Genomic DNA, 15,333 nt, shown 5'->3' with positions numbered 1-15,333 from the left:
CTTAAGGCTGCAAAGAGGAGTGATGAGGCAGAGTCTCCCCCCACCCCCATCCTTGCTTTGCTTATCTATTATACCTCCGCTGATTTCCCTTGTGGTTGTGAAGGTCATTAAAAAATGTCACATTACAAGAGGCACAAGGCAAATTGAGCAGTGACAGAAAACCAAAACAAGCCAGGATGCCTGGAGATTATAGCATGGGGGTTATGGACAGGACGTTGCCCCAAAGGCAGTGGATGGCTTGAGTGTTAACATAAAAAGGCTTCTCCTAGAGAGCAGCAGCAGGGCTTGGAGCCAAGCTGGTAGAGCTCTCAGCCTTCCAGTTAGTAGGCACCTGGGTGGCAAGAGACAGCATGAATCCTTCTGGACATGGGTCTTTCTCCCCCAACTGCAAGAGGATTGGTTCACAGTGTTTGCTAGGTTGTCTTCTGCCGGGAAGAATAAAAATCTGTAAATTTTGTATAAAATGTAGATGTATATATACATAAGCACAACCATGATCACCATTAGGAGAGATATTTTGGTGCCTCTTTAAGATGGTCTCCATGTACCCTGAGCCCTTGCAGATAGTCGCTTCCATAAATCACTGTAATGGTGAAACATTGTGCGGGTCATTTCTGCATTATGACTTTCATGGCTGGAGATTCTTACTAAGATTTGATAATTTAATCCGTTTTCTGTATTTGTACACCGACTTGTGATGCTGGGTCAAAGGTGGTGGTATAAGGTGAAAGGTTGTATTTGATGCCAGGTGTGTCGCTGCCAAAAATTTGGCTGCAAAGGAAAAGTTGGGAGCATTAAAAGCTTTGCTCCTTGGCAAGTGAGGCTCGCTGTCAGTGCTCATTGGTCTGCACTGTGCCCGGCGTCACGTACAACAAGCCCCTGTATGGATCAGCTGCATTGCAGAGTTTCTGGGAACTCTATAGCGTAGCCAGTCTCTGCCCAAAGCAGAGCCTCCAGTAAGCATTGCTCAGCTGATTGGCAAGACCCACAAAGAAAGGCTTTGTTTGCTCATGTGGTTTGATCTGAAACCTGCAGGTAAAAGAAAACACTTCACCTGGTGTCATGGTGGTATCAGGTGGGAAGCTCTACCTGCCTGTCCAAATGGGTTAGGGGAGGTCTGGATCAGTTGTTTCTGGCTGAATTTTAGGAAACTTTGGGACTTTGGGAATCAGGATCTGCTATGGCTTCTTTTTGCCATTTTAGTGAAAATGCCAGAGCTCACTGGCACAAGTTAAATCAAGGATGAGGAAACCTGTGGTCTTTCAGTAGTGTCTGGACTATAGTTCCCATCATTCCTAATCATTGGCTGTGTTGGCTAGCGCTGATGGGAGTTGGAGTTCAGCAATATCTGGAGGACCACAGGTTCCTCATCCCTGATTTAAATCAAGTCAGGAACTATCTCCTGCTGGTTTTTCTGTCAAAACTATTTGGCAAAGCCATGAAAAATAGCCCTGGTTAAAAATAGGCAAATGTTATTAACTTTGATTCAAGGGAGAAGACAGCAAGCGTTTACTGTGAAGCTCCAGTGGCTCCATTTAAATTAACTTAATGAGCCAAGATATCGAGGAAACACTAACCAAAAATATATATTATTCCCCCCCCCCCGTAAATAACATTCATGTTGGAAGGCAGATGACTTTAATTATGTTTCTCCCTGGCCTAAAATTACAAAGGGAATTTTGAAGTGTCACACCAAGTTGCACACACTTGCCATTTTTAATCAAATTCTGTTCCATTTCATTTAAACCATAAATATTATTCCAGGATAGCTGCTGAAGTTGAAAGTTAGTGTAGCAGTTTTTGCAGCTTGGGCTTGTTTTTATGGCTTTGATTTTTGTGAGATAGTAAATTAACTTTTGGCACACTTCCCTATGTATTAACCGTTAAACGTTTTAGCCAAGGGAAAGGGAAGTTGTCGTTAATTGGGATATTTACAGGGTTCTCAGCATAATGCCCTAAAAAACAAAATTTTGCAATGAAAGGTGATTTCTGCAACTGGTAATATACTGTGCAAATCAGATTTGTGTCTAGTGTCTTGTACTGATTGATTTTGCTTAATCATTAGTAGGGAAGGGATTCAGGATACTGAAATCTTTCCTTCCAGCAGCAGGAAAATTTATTCAGCCACCCCTCTGAGCTTATCTGTTCATATGCATTCAGAGTATAGATTAGAAAGACTAGAAATGTTTTTTTAAAATAAAAAATGGAAGGTTAATACCATGAACCTTTTCGTTTTTCACAACTGATGTGATGCACATTAATTTAATTTTAGATGATAAGCCTCCAGGTAGGGACAAATCTACATTCATTTTAATTTTTTCTGTCTTACTGTTCCTCCCTAATAAGATCAGAGTGGCTTACAGTAAAACATGGTCAAAAATAAATCAACCGCAGTGCCTAGCCTATAATGATATTGTGTGTCTCTATGTGTACAGACTGGTTCAGGCAATCATATCCTGGCTTAATACACAGAGATATGAACAAGCCTTCCGGGTGTGTACACATCCCTTTGCAGCAAGAGCAAACTAAACAGATTGTCTTCTATTAACCAGAGTTTGGTTAATATCTGAACTGGAAAACAATGGCTTTGGAACAAGCCAGGATATGAAGCCAGCTTCAAACCATGGCTTCCTGCCTTGGCTTCTTCTGAAACTATTCACCATATTATATTTCAACATATGCTGCTGTTCAAAACCAAAGGGCTTCCTAAAGCGGTTCAAAATCAAAAGGTAATGAATAAAGATATGGCGACAGAACAGCATCATCAAAATACCATCACTAAAAACACATGTAAATAAAACATTTAAAAATCTAATACTAACAGAACAGAAAACAAAACAAAGAAAATAAAATAACAGTCAGTCTAACCATAGTTTCCTGGTTTGGACATAACAGGAACTGATGATCCCAGGTTTGTCAGTGTTAAAGGAAGGATCCAATAGGCTGCAGTCTGAGTCAACAGGCTCCTCCTGAGTCCAGTGGGACTTACACCCATGTAATCACTTGCAGCATTACAACTGAGGTCTGCATGAAATTGCACCCTAGGAGAGAGAAAAGTCTAAAGAGAAAAGCACACTTCCTTTGGTTTTAGGTTGATGTCACTTCAGAAGACATCTTTCCCTTATGTCCAAAACAGGTGAGACTCATGTTTCTAAGGTAGCATTTCCCCCCTGCAGTTTTTATAAGTACATGTATTTTTTAAAAATAAACTTAATTAAAAGACCTGCTGGCTGATTAATTTGAGGATACTTTTATTTGATTCAAAGAGATTGAAAGTTGCAGCTCTAAAACACGTGTGTGTGTGTGTGTGTGTGTGAGAGAGAGAGAGAGAGAGAGAGAGAGAGATGTAACACATACACATTGTAATGAGTTTCTGAACAACAAACCAATAAATATTTAAGCCAAGCTCTGATTCACGTATTCCTCACTGTGTTGTAAGCTTGGCTTCCAAAGAAGCTGTCTGATCACTTCTCGGACGGGGGAGCACATGGCTGGTGCGTGCTTCTAAAAACCCTTGGCTCAATTCCTGGCATTTCTGATGAAGATATCTCAAACGGCTGTGCTGAGAGATACCTTCTGCACGACACCCTGGAGAGCTGATGGTGATCGGAGTAGAGAGTGTCACGCTCAAAGGACTCAGTGGTTTGCCTCAGTAAAAGAGAGCTTCATTTTGTATGGTTTGCTGTGAGGATTTAATCCAGAAGTCACTATAACTCTGCGCAGAATTTGTGGGGTTATCCCATTGTGGGAACATGGCACTATTTGTCCATCAGGCCCAACACTGTCTGCTTTGACTGACAGCAGCTCTCTGGGGTTTTAGTCAAAGGGGGTTCGTCACCACCTTATGGCCTGCTATCTGATCCTTTTTTACTGGGGATACCGCAGACTGAATCTAGGAGCTTCTGTCTGCAGAGCCAGGGGCTCCATCTTCCTCATAATGTGCTCCCTGTGGGGCCCAGCAGCCTCTCCACCTCTGCACAGGTCACTGGTTCCTATAGCTCAATGCTGTCTGCTCTGACTGGCAGTTGCTGTCCAGGGTCATGGGCCAAGAGGGATCTTAAGTATCGCCTGCTGCTTGGAAGAGATATTATCTGTGCAGCAGGGGGGATGACTATCCCAGTGCTATGAGTGAGACTTACAACTGAGTGAAGAATTTTTTTCGCCAATATTTTGCTCCAAAGTGGGGTTTTTTAAAAAAGTTTTTATTTCATTGCAATAAGAACAAATTAAAAAAGACAAAATAAAACACTGCAATACAAGTTCATGCCAAGATTAGTACAGATTTCATTGGTCCGATTATATAATCAAAGAGCCAAGTTTTAAGTTGTGTAATTCAGAGGAAAGTTGCAATATGTATTGCATAATTTTGATAGTGTGGGCAAGATTTTTCTCCTGCCCATGCATCTTTCTTGCAGCTGCAGAATAGCTTGGCTCATGTTCTTTCCTAGCATTCCACCTTACCTTTTGTCAAAAGTGGTTGTGCTTTTCTGGGCAGAGGAGAGACTTCTGGACTTTATTTTGACCCTGAACGGGCACATTTGCCAGAAGCTCCCTGGGGTAGGTGTGCCCTGCAGACTATGAAGTCCAAGCCCTGAAATTATTGACCCGAAGATCTGGAGGACTGTTTTGAGGAGAGGGTAGATTTGCTTCACATTGTCCTTGCTCACCCTTCTGTTCATCCCCCACCCCAATCAATTGTCTTACCACTTTCTTTGTCTGAATTATCCCACAAGGCTTTTGACAGCAGACCATCTCTCTTAGTATTATATGATGCCGTTACCTGCTCCGAGCCAGCGGGTCGAGAAGGGCTGTAAATCTCAACTAAAACAAAAACAGCAGAGCAAGACGTCTCACTCTTGGGCTTAAACTGGGAGAAATAAAGAGTTTGTTTCCGTCAAATGCTCTCTGGGAGGGCAACCATAGCCTCCTTCAAGCCATTCTGAGTCATTAATCACTGCAAAATGCCTGTGTGGTGTCTCATGCCGCGGCGCTTAAATAACACAGCAAAGCTTAGCCTCTGGAGATACCTGCCATGGATGTGTACCTTGGCTGTTCAAAACTGGTAGGTTGGGCTAGATGTAAATTTTTGGAACTGGGAATTCATTTGTGCATTCAGGGAGCCGGATGTCGGTCGGTGGTTCAGCATCAAAAACCACAGTGGAACTCAGGGTATCGTTAAATAATTTCAGGCATCCTGTTACGATTCACAGAAAACTCAATTTTGCTTGGCTGGTGGTGCCTGGCTGGAAAGAAACTCGTTAGCTGTAATCCCTTTTGCCTTGAAGCATTCGTCTGGAGCGTTTTTTAAAATGACGGTATCTTTCTTCAACAGCAGTGGGCAATGTCTTACTTCATTTCTTACCGTATTTCTGTCTCACACTTTCCTTCGCAGAGGCTGGATCTAAGCACATCAGAGAATTGTTTCAGTTAAATGTGTTGTAAACTTTGTGTGAAAAACTGGGTTGGCAAAAATGGAACTCCACGGTGCCATCTGGTGTCACAGTGTTGTAATGCATATACAATGCATAAAAGGTAAAGGGTAAAGGGACCCCTGACCATTAGATCCAGTCGTGGCCGACTCTGGAGTTGCGGTGCTCATCTTGCTTTTTTGGCCGTAGGAGCTGGCGTACAGCTTCCAGGTCATGTGGCCAGCATGACTAAGCCGCTTCTGGCAAACCAGAGCAGCGCGCAGAAACACCGTTTACCTTCCTGCCGGAGCGGTACCTATTTATCTACTTGCACTTTGACGTGCTTTCGAACTGCTAGGTTGGCAGGAGCTGGGACCGAGCAACGGGAGCTCAGCCCGTCACGGGAATTCGAACCGCCGACCTTCTGATCGGCAAGTCCTAGGCTCTGTGGTTTAACCCACAGCGCTACCCACGTCCCTTTAGATACAATGCATAGAAAGTGTCTTTTCTTTGCCAATGTAGCGGAGTCCAGAGTTTAGAGTAGCCTTCTCCAGATGCTTTGGAATTCCAACTCACATCAGCCCCAGCAAATTCACCAAGTTGGGGAAGGCAGGAATAGGGTTTCTTCTCTCTTTTTCTTCCATCATTTTATCATTGTGATTGAGTGGCACAAGAGACCTTGGTGGTTGAATAGGGCTTTAAGCCCTGGTCTCCTCAGTCCTGGTCCACACTTCCATACAGGCTTTAGGCCTCTTTCAGTACAGTTTGGAATAGTCGGCTTATCTGCCATTTCCGTCTTGTCACCAGGCACGCTTAGTTGACGGTAATGCTGAAAATGGCATAGTTCAGCTGTTGCTTTAACCATGAAGGTTTTAGGTAACACCAGGCATAGCACTAAACTCTTTATAGTTCAGCTGCAGAGCACAATGCAGAATGCAGTTCAATCCCTGGCATTTTCCTGGTAGGGCTGGGAAAGGCCTCTTGCATGAAACCCTGGAGAGCTGCTGCTAGTCAGTGCAGTGTAGACAACACTGAGCTAGATGGACCAGTATAAGCCAGCGTCTTTGTTCACACATCATTGTAAGCCATGGCTTACTGTAAAAGAGCAGTATGTGAAAGCAGGCTGCTGAACGAATCCTGTTTTGCCTCCGCCCTACATGGATTTGAGAGCAATAAGCGATGAGCCTCACAATCCAATGCTCCATGGATGGTTTCTCTTCAAACCACAATCAGTACATCAAGAGCAAAACTTGGCTGCCATCTGTGGTTTGTTTGGAGAGAAACCATGTGCATTGGCTCACATGTAGTTTCCGTAATACAGCCACAAATAAAGTAATAACATAAAGTAGCCACCAGAGGCAGCAGGAGCACCAAGCACAGCGATTGATCACTGCATAAGATCCAAAGGTGTTTTGACTTGCCACCAGAATTCTCAACTTATTTATTTATTGGAAAGATTTTGTAGGCTGCTATCGAGCAATTTCTCTCCAGGCAGCTTTTGCAATAGATTACTGAAGTACATCTTAATACTGCCAGAAATTAACACATGGTAATAAAACACAAAGTAACTAATCACATCCCATCCGTCAGCAGAGAGGTGAGAAAGTAAATAAATAAATGGAAGCATCCTTGAAGGAGAAGGCAAGCAGGAGCAGGTATGCTTTTCCTAAAGTTCTCTAAAATGCACTGTAGGATTACAAGACAAGTCTATTATTAACAGCCATTTGTCTGGTCACCCATGATGAGTAACAATCTTTTTCAGGCGATCAGGCAAAGAAGCTTATATACTAGAAGAGAGTCCTTTTTCTTCTTACCTCTTTGGTGCACCAAATATTACTGATATAGACATAAGTAGACTAATAAGCTTTTTGTGGGGCCCCATAACTTACAATATATTGGGATACCTTTTCTCTTAAATGACCAGGTTAAAAGACCATAGGCGACTCCAAACAAGCAGCAGGCACCTTCATGTATGTGTCTTTGCTTGATAACATAAAGGAAGGGAGAGATGAAAGTGCCTGGGCAGGCTTCTGGCCCCAAGGCAAAACCCTCCTAGTGTGACATAATCTCCCATCTCTCCACCTTCTGATCCTCTTAGCTGCTGGGTCATTGCCTGTCACCTTAACTAGATCTTGTTGCCTCGGATCGGTTAACGGGTTGTCTGCTGGAAAGTGGCAAATGGAGGGTTTCTTCGAAATGCGTCCCCAGGATTGCCTCTTGGCCGAAAGGCAGCTTGTTTGGCGACATGGAGCGGTTCCTCTGGGTATCAGGCCGGAGTTGGCCGGGAACTCTCACCGCGAGAGTCGTTGATGTAGGCAAGGGGGCGGCTGAAATGATGGGAATATGGTATGCTGCGCCTGTTGTGAACCAAGGAGAATTGTCCCATTAGGTGGGTAAAAACATCTGAGTGGGGATTGGACGGCTGCGGGAGACTCTTTGGGGTCTGAGAACCAAAATAGCAGGTGGGGTGTGTGGAAGGGTGCTTCATAGTCAGAATGCTTGTAAGTTGGGGGCAGAAGGGAGTCTACCGTTTTGTAGAAAACAGGAAATTGCCTTCTTATGCCACAACTCCTCAGGATTCATATAGGGTCTCTCCTATCTCTACTTGGAAATGCTGGGAATTGAACCAGGGAACTTCTGCATACAAAGGCAATGTCTACCACTGTGTTCCTAAGAGCTCTAGACTGGGACAAGGGAGCAGAGGTTGTAGGAGTTAATGGTGTTGAAAGAAATGACTTGAGAGGCTTCAAGATGCTGTTTTTCATTTTGGCTTTTGTTACATACACCTTCATTGACTGTAGTCTGCTCAGATACGCATAGATAAAAGTTCAGATCGGCAGAGATGTTTAAGTGTCTTTTTTTTTTTTTACTACATTCAGTTTAGAATTTTTAGATGCTCCTACTGAGATACAGGTTGTTGACTTAACCAGAGGCTTGTTGGAGCTGGGGACTTCATCCTTTAATGCTGCCATAAACTGATTTTCAAGGGAGGAAAGTATAAAATATTAAGCAGACTTGGTCTTGTTTAATAACATCTCTAATCTGATTTTTTTTTACACAAATCCTACATAGAAACCACATCCTGGAATGGAAAAGACAAGTTCAAATCCCTTTTTGCTTCTTTTGCTGAGCAGATCAACAGCTGATGGATGACAGTCCTTCAGATTCCTTCTCCCCCACCCTTGTTTGGGTGTTACTGTATATTGCTTCTGCAAAGGAAAATGATGACTTATCTTTAGCATTCCAAGAAGGCTTTATCAGGATCTCCAACTACATGGATGCTTCTAGTTGCATTCAAGCGAATATTTACCCACTCAGTGCATCACGGTCAGGGCTGATGTTCATGCAGCCTTGAGTCAGAGCTTACACGTGCGCCCCTGCTTTTAAACATTACCTGCTCAAGTGAATGCCTGGACACAGCCAAGAATTTTGCAACCTCCTTTTGCTGGGTATATGTTTAAATTGAATTTATATCCTGTTTTTTAGGAGGCAACTTCTCACAAGGTAGGGTAGAAGGTGCACAAGGAAGCCACCAAAGATAATACAAAACTACAATTAAAAACCAAGGCGTGCACACCCAAAAGGCCTCCCATCCACTTTGATGGAGGATGCATAGAGTATGTGGTGCAGATTCTCGTATGAAGGAGAGCACCAAATCAGCTGTTTGTGAGGAAAGAAGATCTAGGCAGCTGCTTGAAGTAGAGATGGGGAACCTGTGGCCTTCTGCATGTAGCTGGGCTACAGCTCCCATCATCTCCAACCATTGGCCATGCTGCCTGGGGCTGATGGGAGTTGTAGTCCAATGGCATTTAGAGAGGCCCTGGCAGCTGGGAGGTTGGTTAGAGCGGCAGCTGTGTCATGGAAGCCTGCTTTGTTCATACTGACTCTTTCTGATGTGTGGTCATTGCTCAGTGTGGCTTGAGTATTCTGAATTTTGTATCGTATGTATTTCAATGCTGTCCACTGCTTTGGTATTTTCCTGTGAGAAGCAGTGCTCTTTATTTATTTGGTGTATTTATTATCCACCCTTCACCGAAGGTCCCTGGACCTAAATGATAACACAAAACTACTATCAGCTGATCTATAGAAAGTATAAAAGAAAATATAAAGTAGGGCATTCCTTAAAGCCTGTGTAAAAAGATATTCCTTCGGGTGTTTCCTGATTGTTACCCAATGTTAGGGCCAGGTGTACATCAGGAAGTAGTGGAGTTCCAAGGTTTGGGGGCTGCCACAGAAAAGGCCCTCTCAGGTGCCTCTGTCTCCCAACCTCTGAGAGTGACCGAAACACCAAAAAAGTCTTTCCTGCATACAGATAAGCATAATAAATAAATATGCACAACAGCTGTGGCTTATTTTTTGAAATAAGGCAGGGCATCTTGGAGTTACATGTTCATCAGTGAGGAATGCCACAGCTTTTTTAATAGATAATGGAAGAAGGCTTATCTGGAGAGGGCAGCTCTGCGAATGATGGGCACGCTTTTGTAAGCAGTGTTATACCATTGTTTTGAGGACTGTTGAGACATTAATAATATGTAACTGGTTGGATGTTATATGAAAGTGCACAGTACTTACTGGGTTGTTAATATGCCATGTTTAGGGGCAGGAATTCAGTTTCCTTCTGCTTTGACTTCATTTATTTAAGAATCAAGTTTCTAGACCCGATGACAGCTAGAGCAGAGATTTTTTACTAAGTGTGCAGTGGATACACCATACACAGCATTGAGTGCATTATTTGAAAGCCTGGACTGACGCACAATCTGTGAATTTAGCCTAGTCACCAATTCTGCTGTTGCAATTGACTGTTTTGCTAAATACATAATCAATAGCTTGAATAAGAAAATAATTGATGTATGATTTTGAGTCACATGGTAAATGTTCTTTTCCCACTTAGTTGCAGCTTTTGCCTTGCAGATAACAGCTAATCTCTTTCTAGGCGATTTGAGTCCGGTCAATAATACAGTGGACCTATTTGTCTGCCATTCCGTGAACGTAGCAGTTCTGCATTCTCATCCTTGTTAGCCATTTTTCTAAAGATGACTGCTTAGAAAACACACTTCATTTCTTTCACCTTGATTTTCCAACAACCTCTGCTTGACAGAAATGCAGATAAAATACTACCCCCCCCCCAAAAAAGAGAGATTATATTGGCATAAGGAATGAAGATAACACTGAGGAAACCATTTCATGCAACACTGAGCAAAATATAACCCACTAAAGAACACAGTCTGTCTTTACGTTTTTAGATCTTGAAATGTTTTAGGATACTTAAGCTAGTTGCTGTGGCCATTTTTATAATTACTGTTTTCCTGTTCTATTACAGTATTTTATTTTTTGAAAAAACACTCTTCCTCCCAACTCAGCCTAGACCTGCCCTGCTCCTTTTATAGACTGTTGAATTTTGTTGTGTTTGATCAATGAGAGTGAAGTAAAGGTGCTTATTACTTTCTAAATGTCAGCTGTCAGAACAATTGTGTGTTGTTTTTTTAAAATGGTATGCTAGCTCTTAAACTTGAGAAGCCAGTGAAATAGAACAAAATTTGCTAGAGACTTTGCCCAGAGAGGCGCCCAAGTCCAGCAGGCTGCACAGTGATGGGCTAATACCACTGGGAGACACCAGTTTACCCCTTTGGTGTTTTCCCTTCTGGGACACCATTAGGGTAGCAACCACATGAAAGAGGCAGATGGGTGCTGGAAGGGAAGATCTCATTGGCTGCAAAAAGGAAACGCACCCAAGTGGGAGCTGGGAGGCTCTATTTTTGGAGGGGGGTGGAATTTGAGGCAGCATACGTGGTTGCCCCCCTTTTGTCTTCACAACAACCCTGTGAAGTAGGTTAGGCTGAGGGGTAGTGAATGGCCATCCAGTGATCTCCGCAGATGAGCAGGGATTTGAACCCTGGGTCTTGCTAGTCCAGTGTTCTTCCAGTCCAGCCTTTCCTGACCTAAAGATGTTAGACTGATCATGGGCCATGCCTGCTGGAGTTGATGGGAGCTGGAGTCCAACCTAATTGGGAGGGTTGGGTTAAGACTGCCATCTGAAGAGCAGGGTACCACAAATGGAGAGCAGGAGACAGCAGCAACTGGTAGATCATGTGCAGCTTCTCCCCTATTTGTTTGTTTTCCTATTTCACTGTCCTCCTAGAATGTGAGACGCAAGTTAGGTGGATCCCTTGCATCCCTAGAAACTGACCATAGAGATGAACAGATTCTGTGCAAGGCTCTTGCCCATTTGAATTTCACCAAATCTATGATGGCCTTGTTGTGTGAGGAAAGCTTATGTTTGTCTGCATCTTGCTTGCCCTTTCTGGGCTTCTAGTCCACTGGAGAAAGAGGAAACTCACAGCGTACAATAGCCTTGCGGCTTGCTTCTCTGTGTGGTCCATTGCAAGCATGTGTAGGTTTTTGTTTTGTTTTTTTGTTCCTTTGTGGTAACTGGTCCAAAGAGCTGAAGTTTAATCCTATTATAAAGCTGGCATGGGTTTAAGGGCTCAGGACCATCTGGGAATGAGATCACACATGGCAATGCTTAATATAGACAGCTTTGTTACTAGATATTCAAAGCGCTTCGTGTACACCAGTCTTAGGTGCTGCTGTAACTTTCTCAAATGTTTGACAGTGAAAAATACGGCGCTGAAAAATCTTTGAAGATGTCCTGATCTTGTCCTCTAACTTACTTTCCTTGTATTTTACATTGTTGTATCCCAGAGGGTAGGAAATCTGTGGCCCGCTGGATATTGCTGCACTACAACTCCTTAAATAAACAACTCTGTATGTAGTTTACAAAAACACATTAACAATAATGTACAGTATTTCAACACCTTCTATCAAATAAAATCTTAAATAATATATACAGTGCCAAAATAATAATGACTTGAGCAACTCAGTATCTCAAAGCCAAGCAGTCCAAATATTTCTGAAATAAGTCTATGAGAGAAACTCTGTACATCTACTTGCGCTGGTGCAATCCCAACGGAACTCCGATGACGAGATGCTTGGATTTCAATCTCTGTTTCATGACTCTTCTTCTGGTTGGCCTAAAAAGGAACTATACAATGGCAATTCAATGCTCCACCAAATAGATCAGCTCCAACCTTAGAATGGCTCTTTGCCCACCATCAGCACGTGGCCCTCAGTAGGAAAAAAGGTCACTATCCCCCCTGAGTTAGCTGTTTTAGGGTTGGCATTAGAACAGGGAGTGATTCACCCAGTATTCTGCTCTAGAAGGGAAATGGGGCAGAAATGTTTTAGTAGATGGAGCAACACTCACCTGTTCATATAGGGCAGGGATAGGGAACCAATGGTCATCCACGTTTTATTGGACTCCAGCTCCCCATCAGCCTCAGGCATCATGGCCAATAGTCAGGGATGATTGGAGCTGTAGTTCAGCAGCAATCTGGAAGACCATAGGTTATCCTATCCGTGATATAGGAGTTTAATAGGAAAGGGGTAATCCTGGGGGCAGGAGAGTAAGTGTGACATAAGCTCTTTGATGACTCCCACATGCCATTTTTCCAGTAGTTGTTTGTCCACGACATCCTAACTTCTCCCATAGAGGACAGAGGCAGGAGGGTTGAATTCTGTGATGTTTTTGGATGTCTGCTGTTTTTTGAGGTGTGTGTAAAGAATTCCTATTATTATTATTACTATCTCAATTTTGGCAGAGCAGTTTGAGTTCATTCTACTTGGGCAATATTATTCCAGGAAAACTCTTATTGATATTTTTATTTAATTAATTTGTATACCATTTGTGTGACATCCACGTAGAGTCTTGCATTTCTTTTTGGTCTTTGTATTAGATCATCTAGGAGAGATTTTGAAAGCTTGAATATTGTATTCAGTTTTTAGCACTCCCTACCCCCACCTACAGTGTGCACATTACATAGTGAGTGCAATCTTTTCATCCTCACTCGATGTGGTTTGTCTTCATACTGGACCCTCGGGACTGCTGGGTCCCGTATCTGCCACGTTTCCAGTCCACAGTGCCGCTGACGTTCCCTGTTGCCTGCAAAAGCTCACACCACACTAAGTGTCAGGTGTGATGTGCCAGCTTTGTAAACACAACCATCCCCCCACCCCAGAATTAAAGTCACCTGGGCATCTGGATTGGCTACATTTATCTTTCAAACTGCGTAAAGTGTCTGCCTTTCCTGCCTTGACATGAAACACTCTGTTTTAAAACCGCATCTTCAATTGACTGACTTTGATCATCTTTTTTTTACACAGTGGAAGAATCTGATATCATTGATCTTGAAAAACGGTATTGGCTTCTGAAAGCTCAATCAAGGACAGGACGTTTTGATCTGGAAACATTTGGCCCTTTGGTTTCCCCTCCCATTCATCCATCTCTGGGTGAAGGTATGGAACATTCATGGGTTATCTATATTTTTATTTTTAAGAGTCGGGGGTAGTGAGACTATCTCAGCCTATAGTGCCAGTCTTACAAGCTGCCCCATCTCAAAAGCTCTGGGTGGGCGTTTAACAGGTTAGCCAATCTAAAAGGACTTGAAAGTATATTAAGGCAAGTATATTAAAGTATATGAAAGTATATTAAATGTGTCACACTGCAGCATAAAGAACCTCTGCTGAAGGAGGAATAAGCTTGCTGAGGGTGGAATGGGCACCATTCATTAAAACATTGGTTTAAGTGGATCTCAAGGGGGGTGCTGTAGACTCCCCTCCCTTCTCTGAGACCATTCTTGTCCACACATTTGTTCATCCCCACTCCTGAGTTGTCGTTTTCCTGCTCTCCAAGAGATGGGAGCAGTTTGCCCCATACAAATGGTGAGGGTACGTATTAGGGAAAGGGATGGGATGGAAAGGTAGATGCTCAGCAGGTGGCAGCTCTTAAAAGGCACTGCAGTTCATTTGCCCTAGTTTTCTGTTACTGTGTTTTGAAGCTGGGATGTCAGAGCTGCAACCTGGCAACTCTGAATAATTTGACACTTGGTTGAAATGTTGGAGTTGGAACAGAACAAGCAGATAATTCTGTTTTGGCTTATTAAAGTAAGAGATGCACAAGCCTGTTGTTAACACATGCAGCCTCTTTGCTCCTCCCTTCACAACATGCCTTGATAATCCAAAGAAGTCTCTTATTTAGCCATAGTTTACTGTTTCAGCCATATCAGGAAACTATGGCCAGCAGATTCTGAACAAGTCAGGATCTCAAACCAACTTGAAGCCTGCAACTGAAGTTTCCTAGTTCAGCTGAAACAGGAAACTGATTGAGAGACTTCCTGGCTTGTTAAGACACACTGCGAAGGAGCTGCACGCTTGGGCAATAGGCTTGTGCATATCTTGGCTTCTTAAACCAAGATATGATTATCTGGGATAGGCTAATCTCTATGCTGGTTGGAACCTGACCTTTTGCTTCTGCTTCTGTCCACTTGGCAGGTCTGTTTAATGCCTTTGATGAAAATCGTGACAATCACATTGACTTCAAAGAAATCTCCTGCGGACTCTCAGCCTGCTGCAGGGGACCGCTGGCTGAAAGGCAGAAATGTGAGTGTGCAAAATAGAACTTCCTGCATTTTTATGTGTGCCCCCTAACTTGTTCAACCTTCGTAGCCCTTTATAACCCTGGGACCTACATATTCCAGAGACTCTGGTCCTGCTTACAGGCTTCCCATAGGCATCAATTTGGGTGTTGTGAGAACAGGATGCTGGATTGCGGTGAGCCCTGGGATGCTGGGCTCTTAGTCCTTATAGGACTGCCTTTTGCTGATATTCCCTGTCAACAATTAAGATCTTCTAGGGCAGTAATTCCCAATGGTGGTCTACGTAACCCACCCAAGGGGATCTGTAGCACATATTCATCAACTGTCTGGGACATCCTTTGGGGGCCATATTCTTGCATGAGAACACAATGCCCAAAATCTCATGAGATCACAGCTGGACATGTGTCTTGCATGAGATCATGGCGCCCCCAAGG

The 15,333-nt window shown here is 43.3% G+C and overlaps 1 protein-coding gene across 5 annotated transcripts in view; it reads left to right on the top strand.

The window, feature by feature from the left end:
• USP32 (ubiquitin specific peptidase 32) overlaps nt 1–15,333 on the top strand; it is a 126,665-nt gene that overhangs the window by 69,904 nt on the left and 41,428 nt on the right. For all 5 annotated transcript variants that reach the window (XM_081890146.1, XM_081890144.1, XM_081890143.1 and 2 more), the window contains exons 6-7: nt 13,629–13,760; nt 14,796–14,903. In XM_081890146.1, the coding sequence (XP_081746272.1) occupies nt 13,629–13,760; nt 14,796–14,903 (240 nt within the window). The remainder of the gene's footprint in view (nt 1–13,628; nt 13,761–14,795; nt 14,904–15,333) is intronic.

This window comes from Podarcis melisellensis (genome assembly GCF_964234715.1).
Source record: "Podarcis melisellensis genome assembly, chromosome: 15".
In the NCBI taxonomy this organism is placed as follows: Eukaryota; Metazoa; Chordata; class Lepidosauria; order Squamata; family Lacertidae; genus Podarcis; species Podarcis melisellensis.
This window is presented reverse-complemented; position numbering and strand designations above follow the sequence as displayed.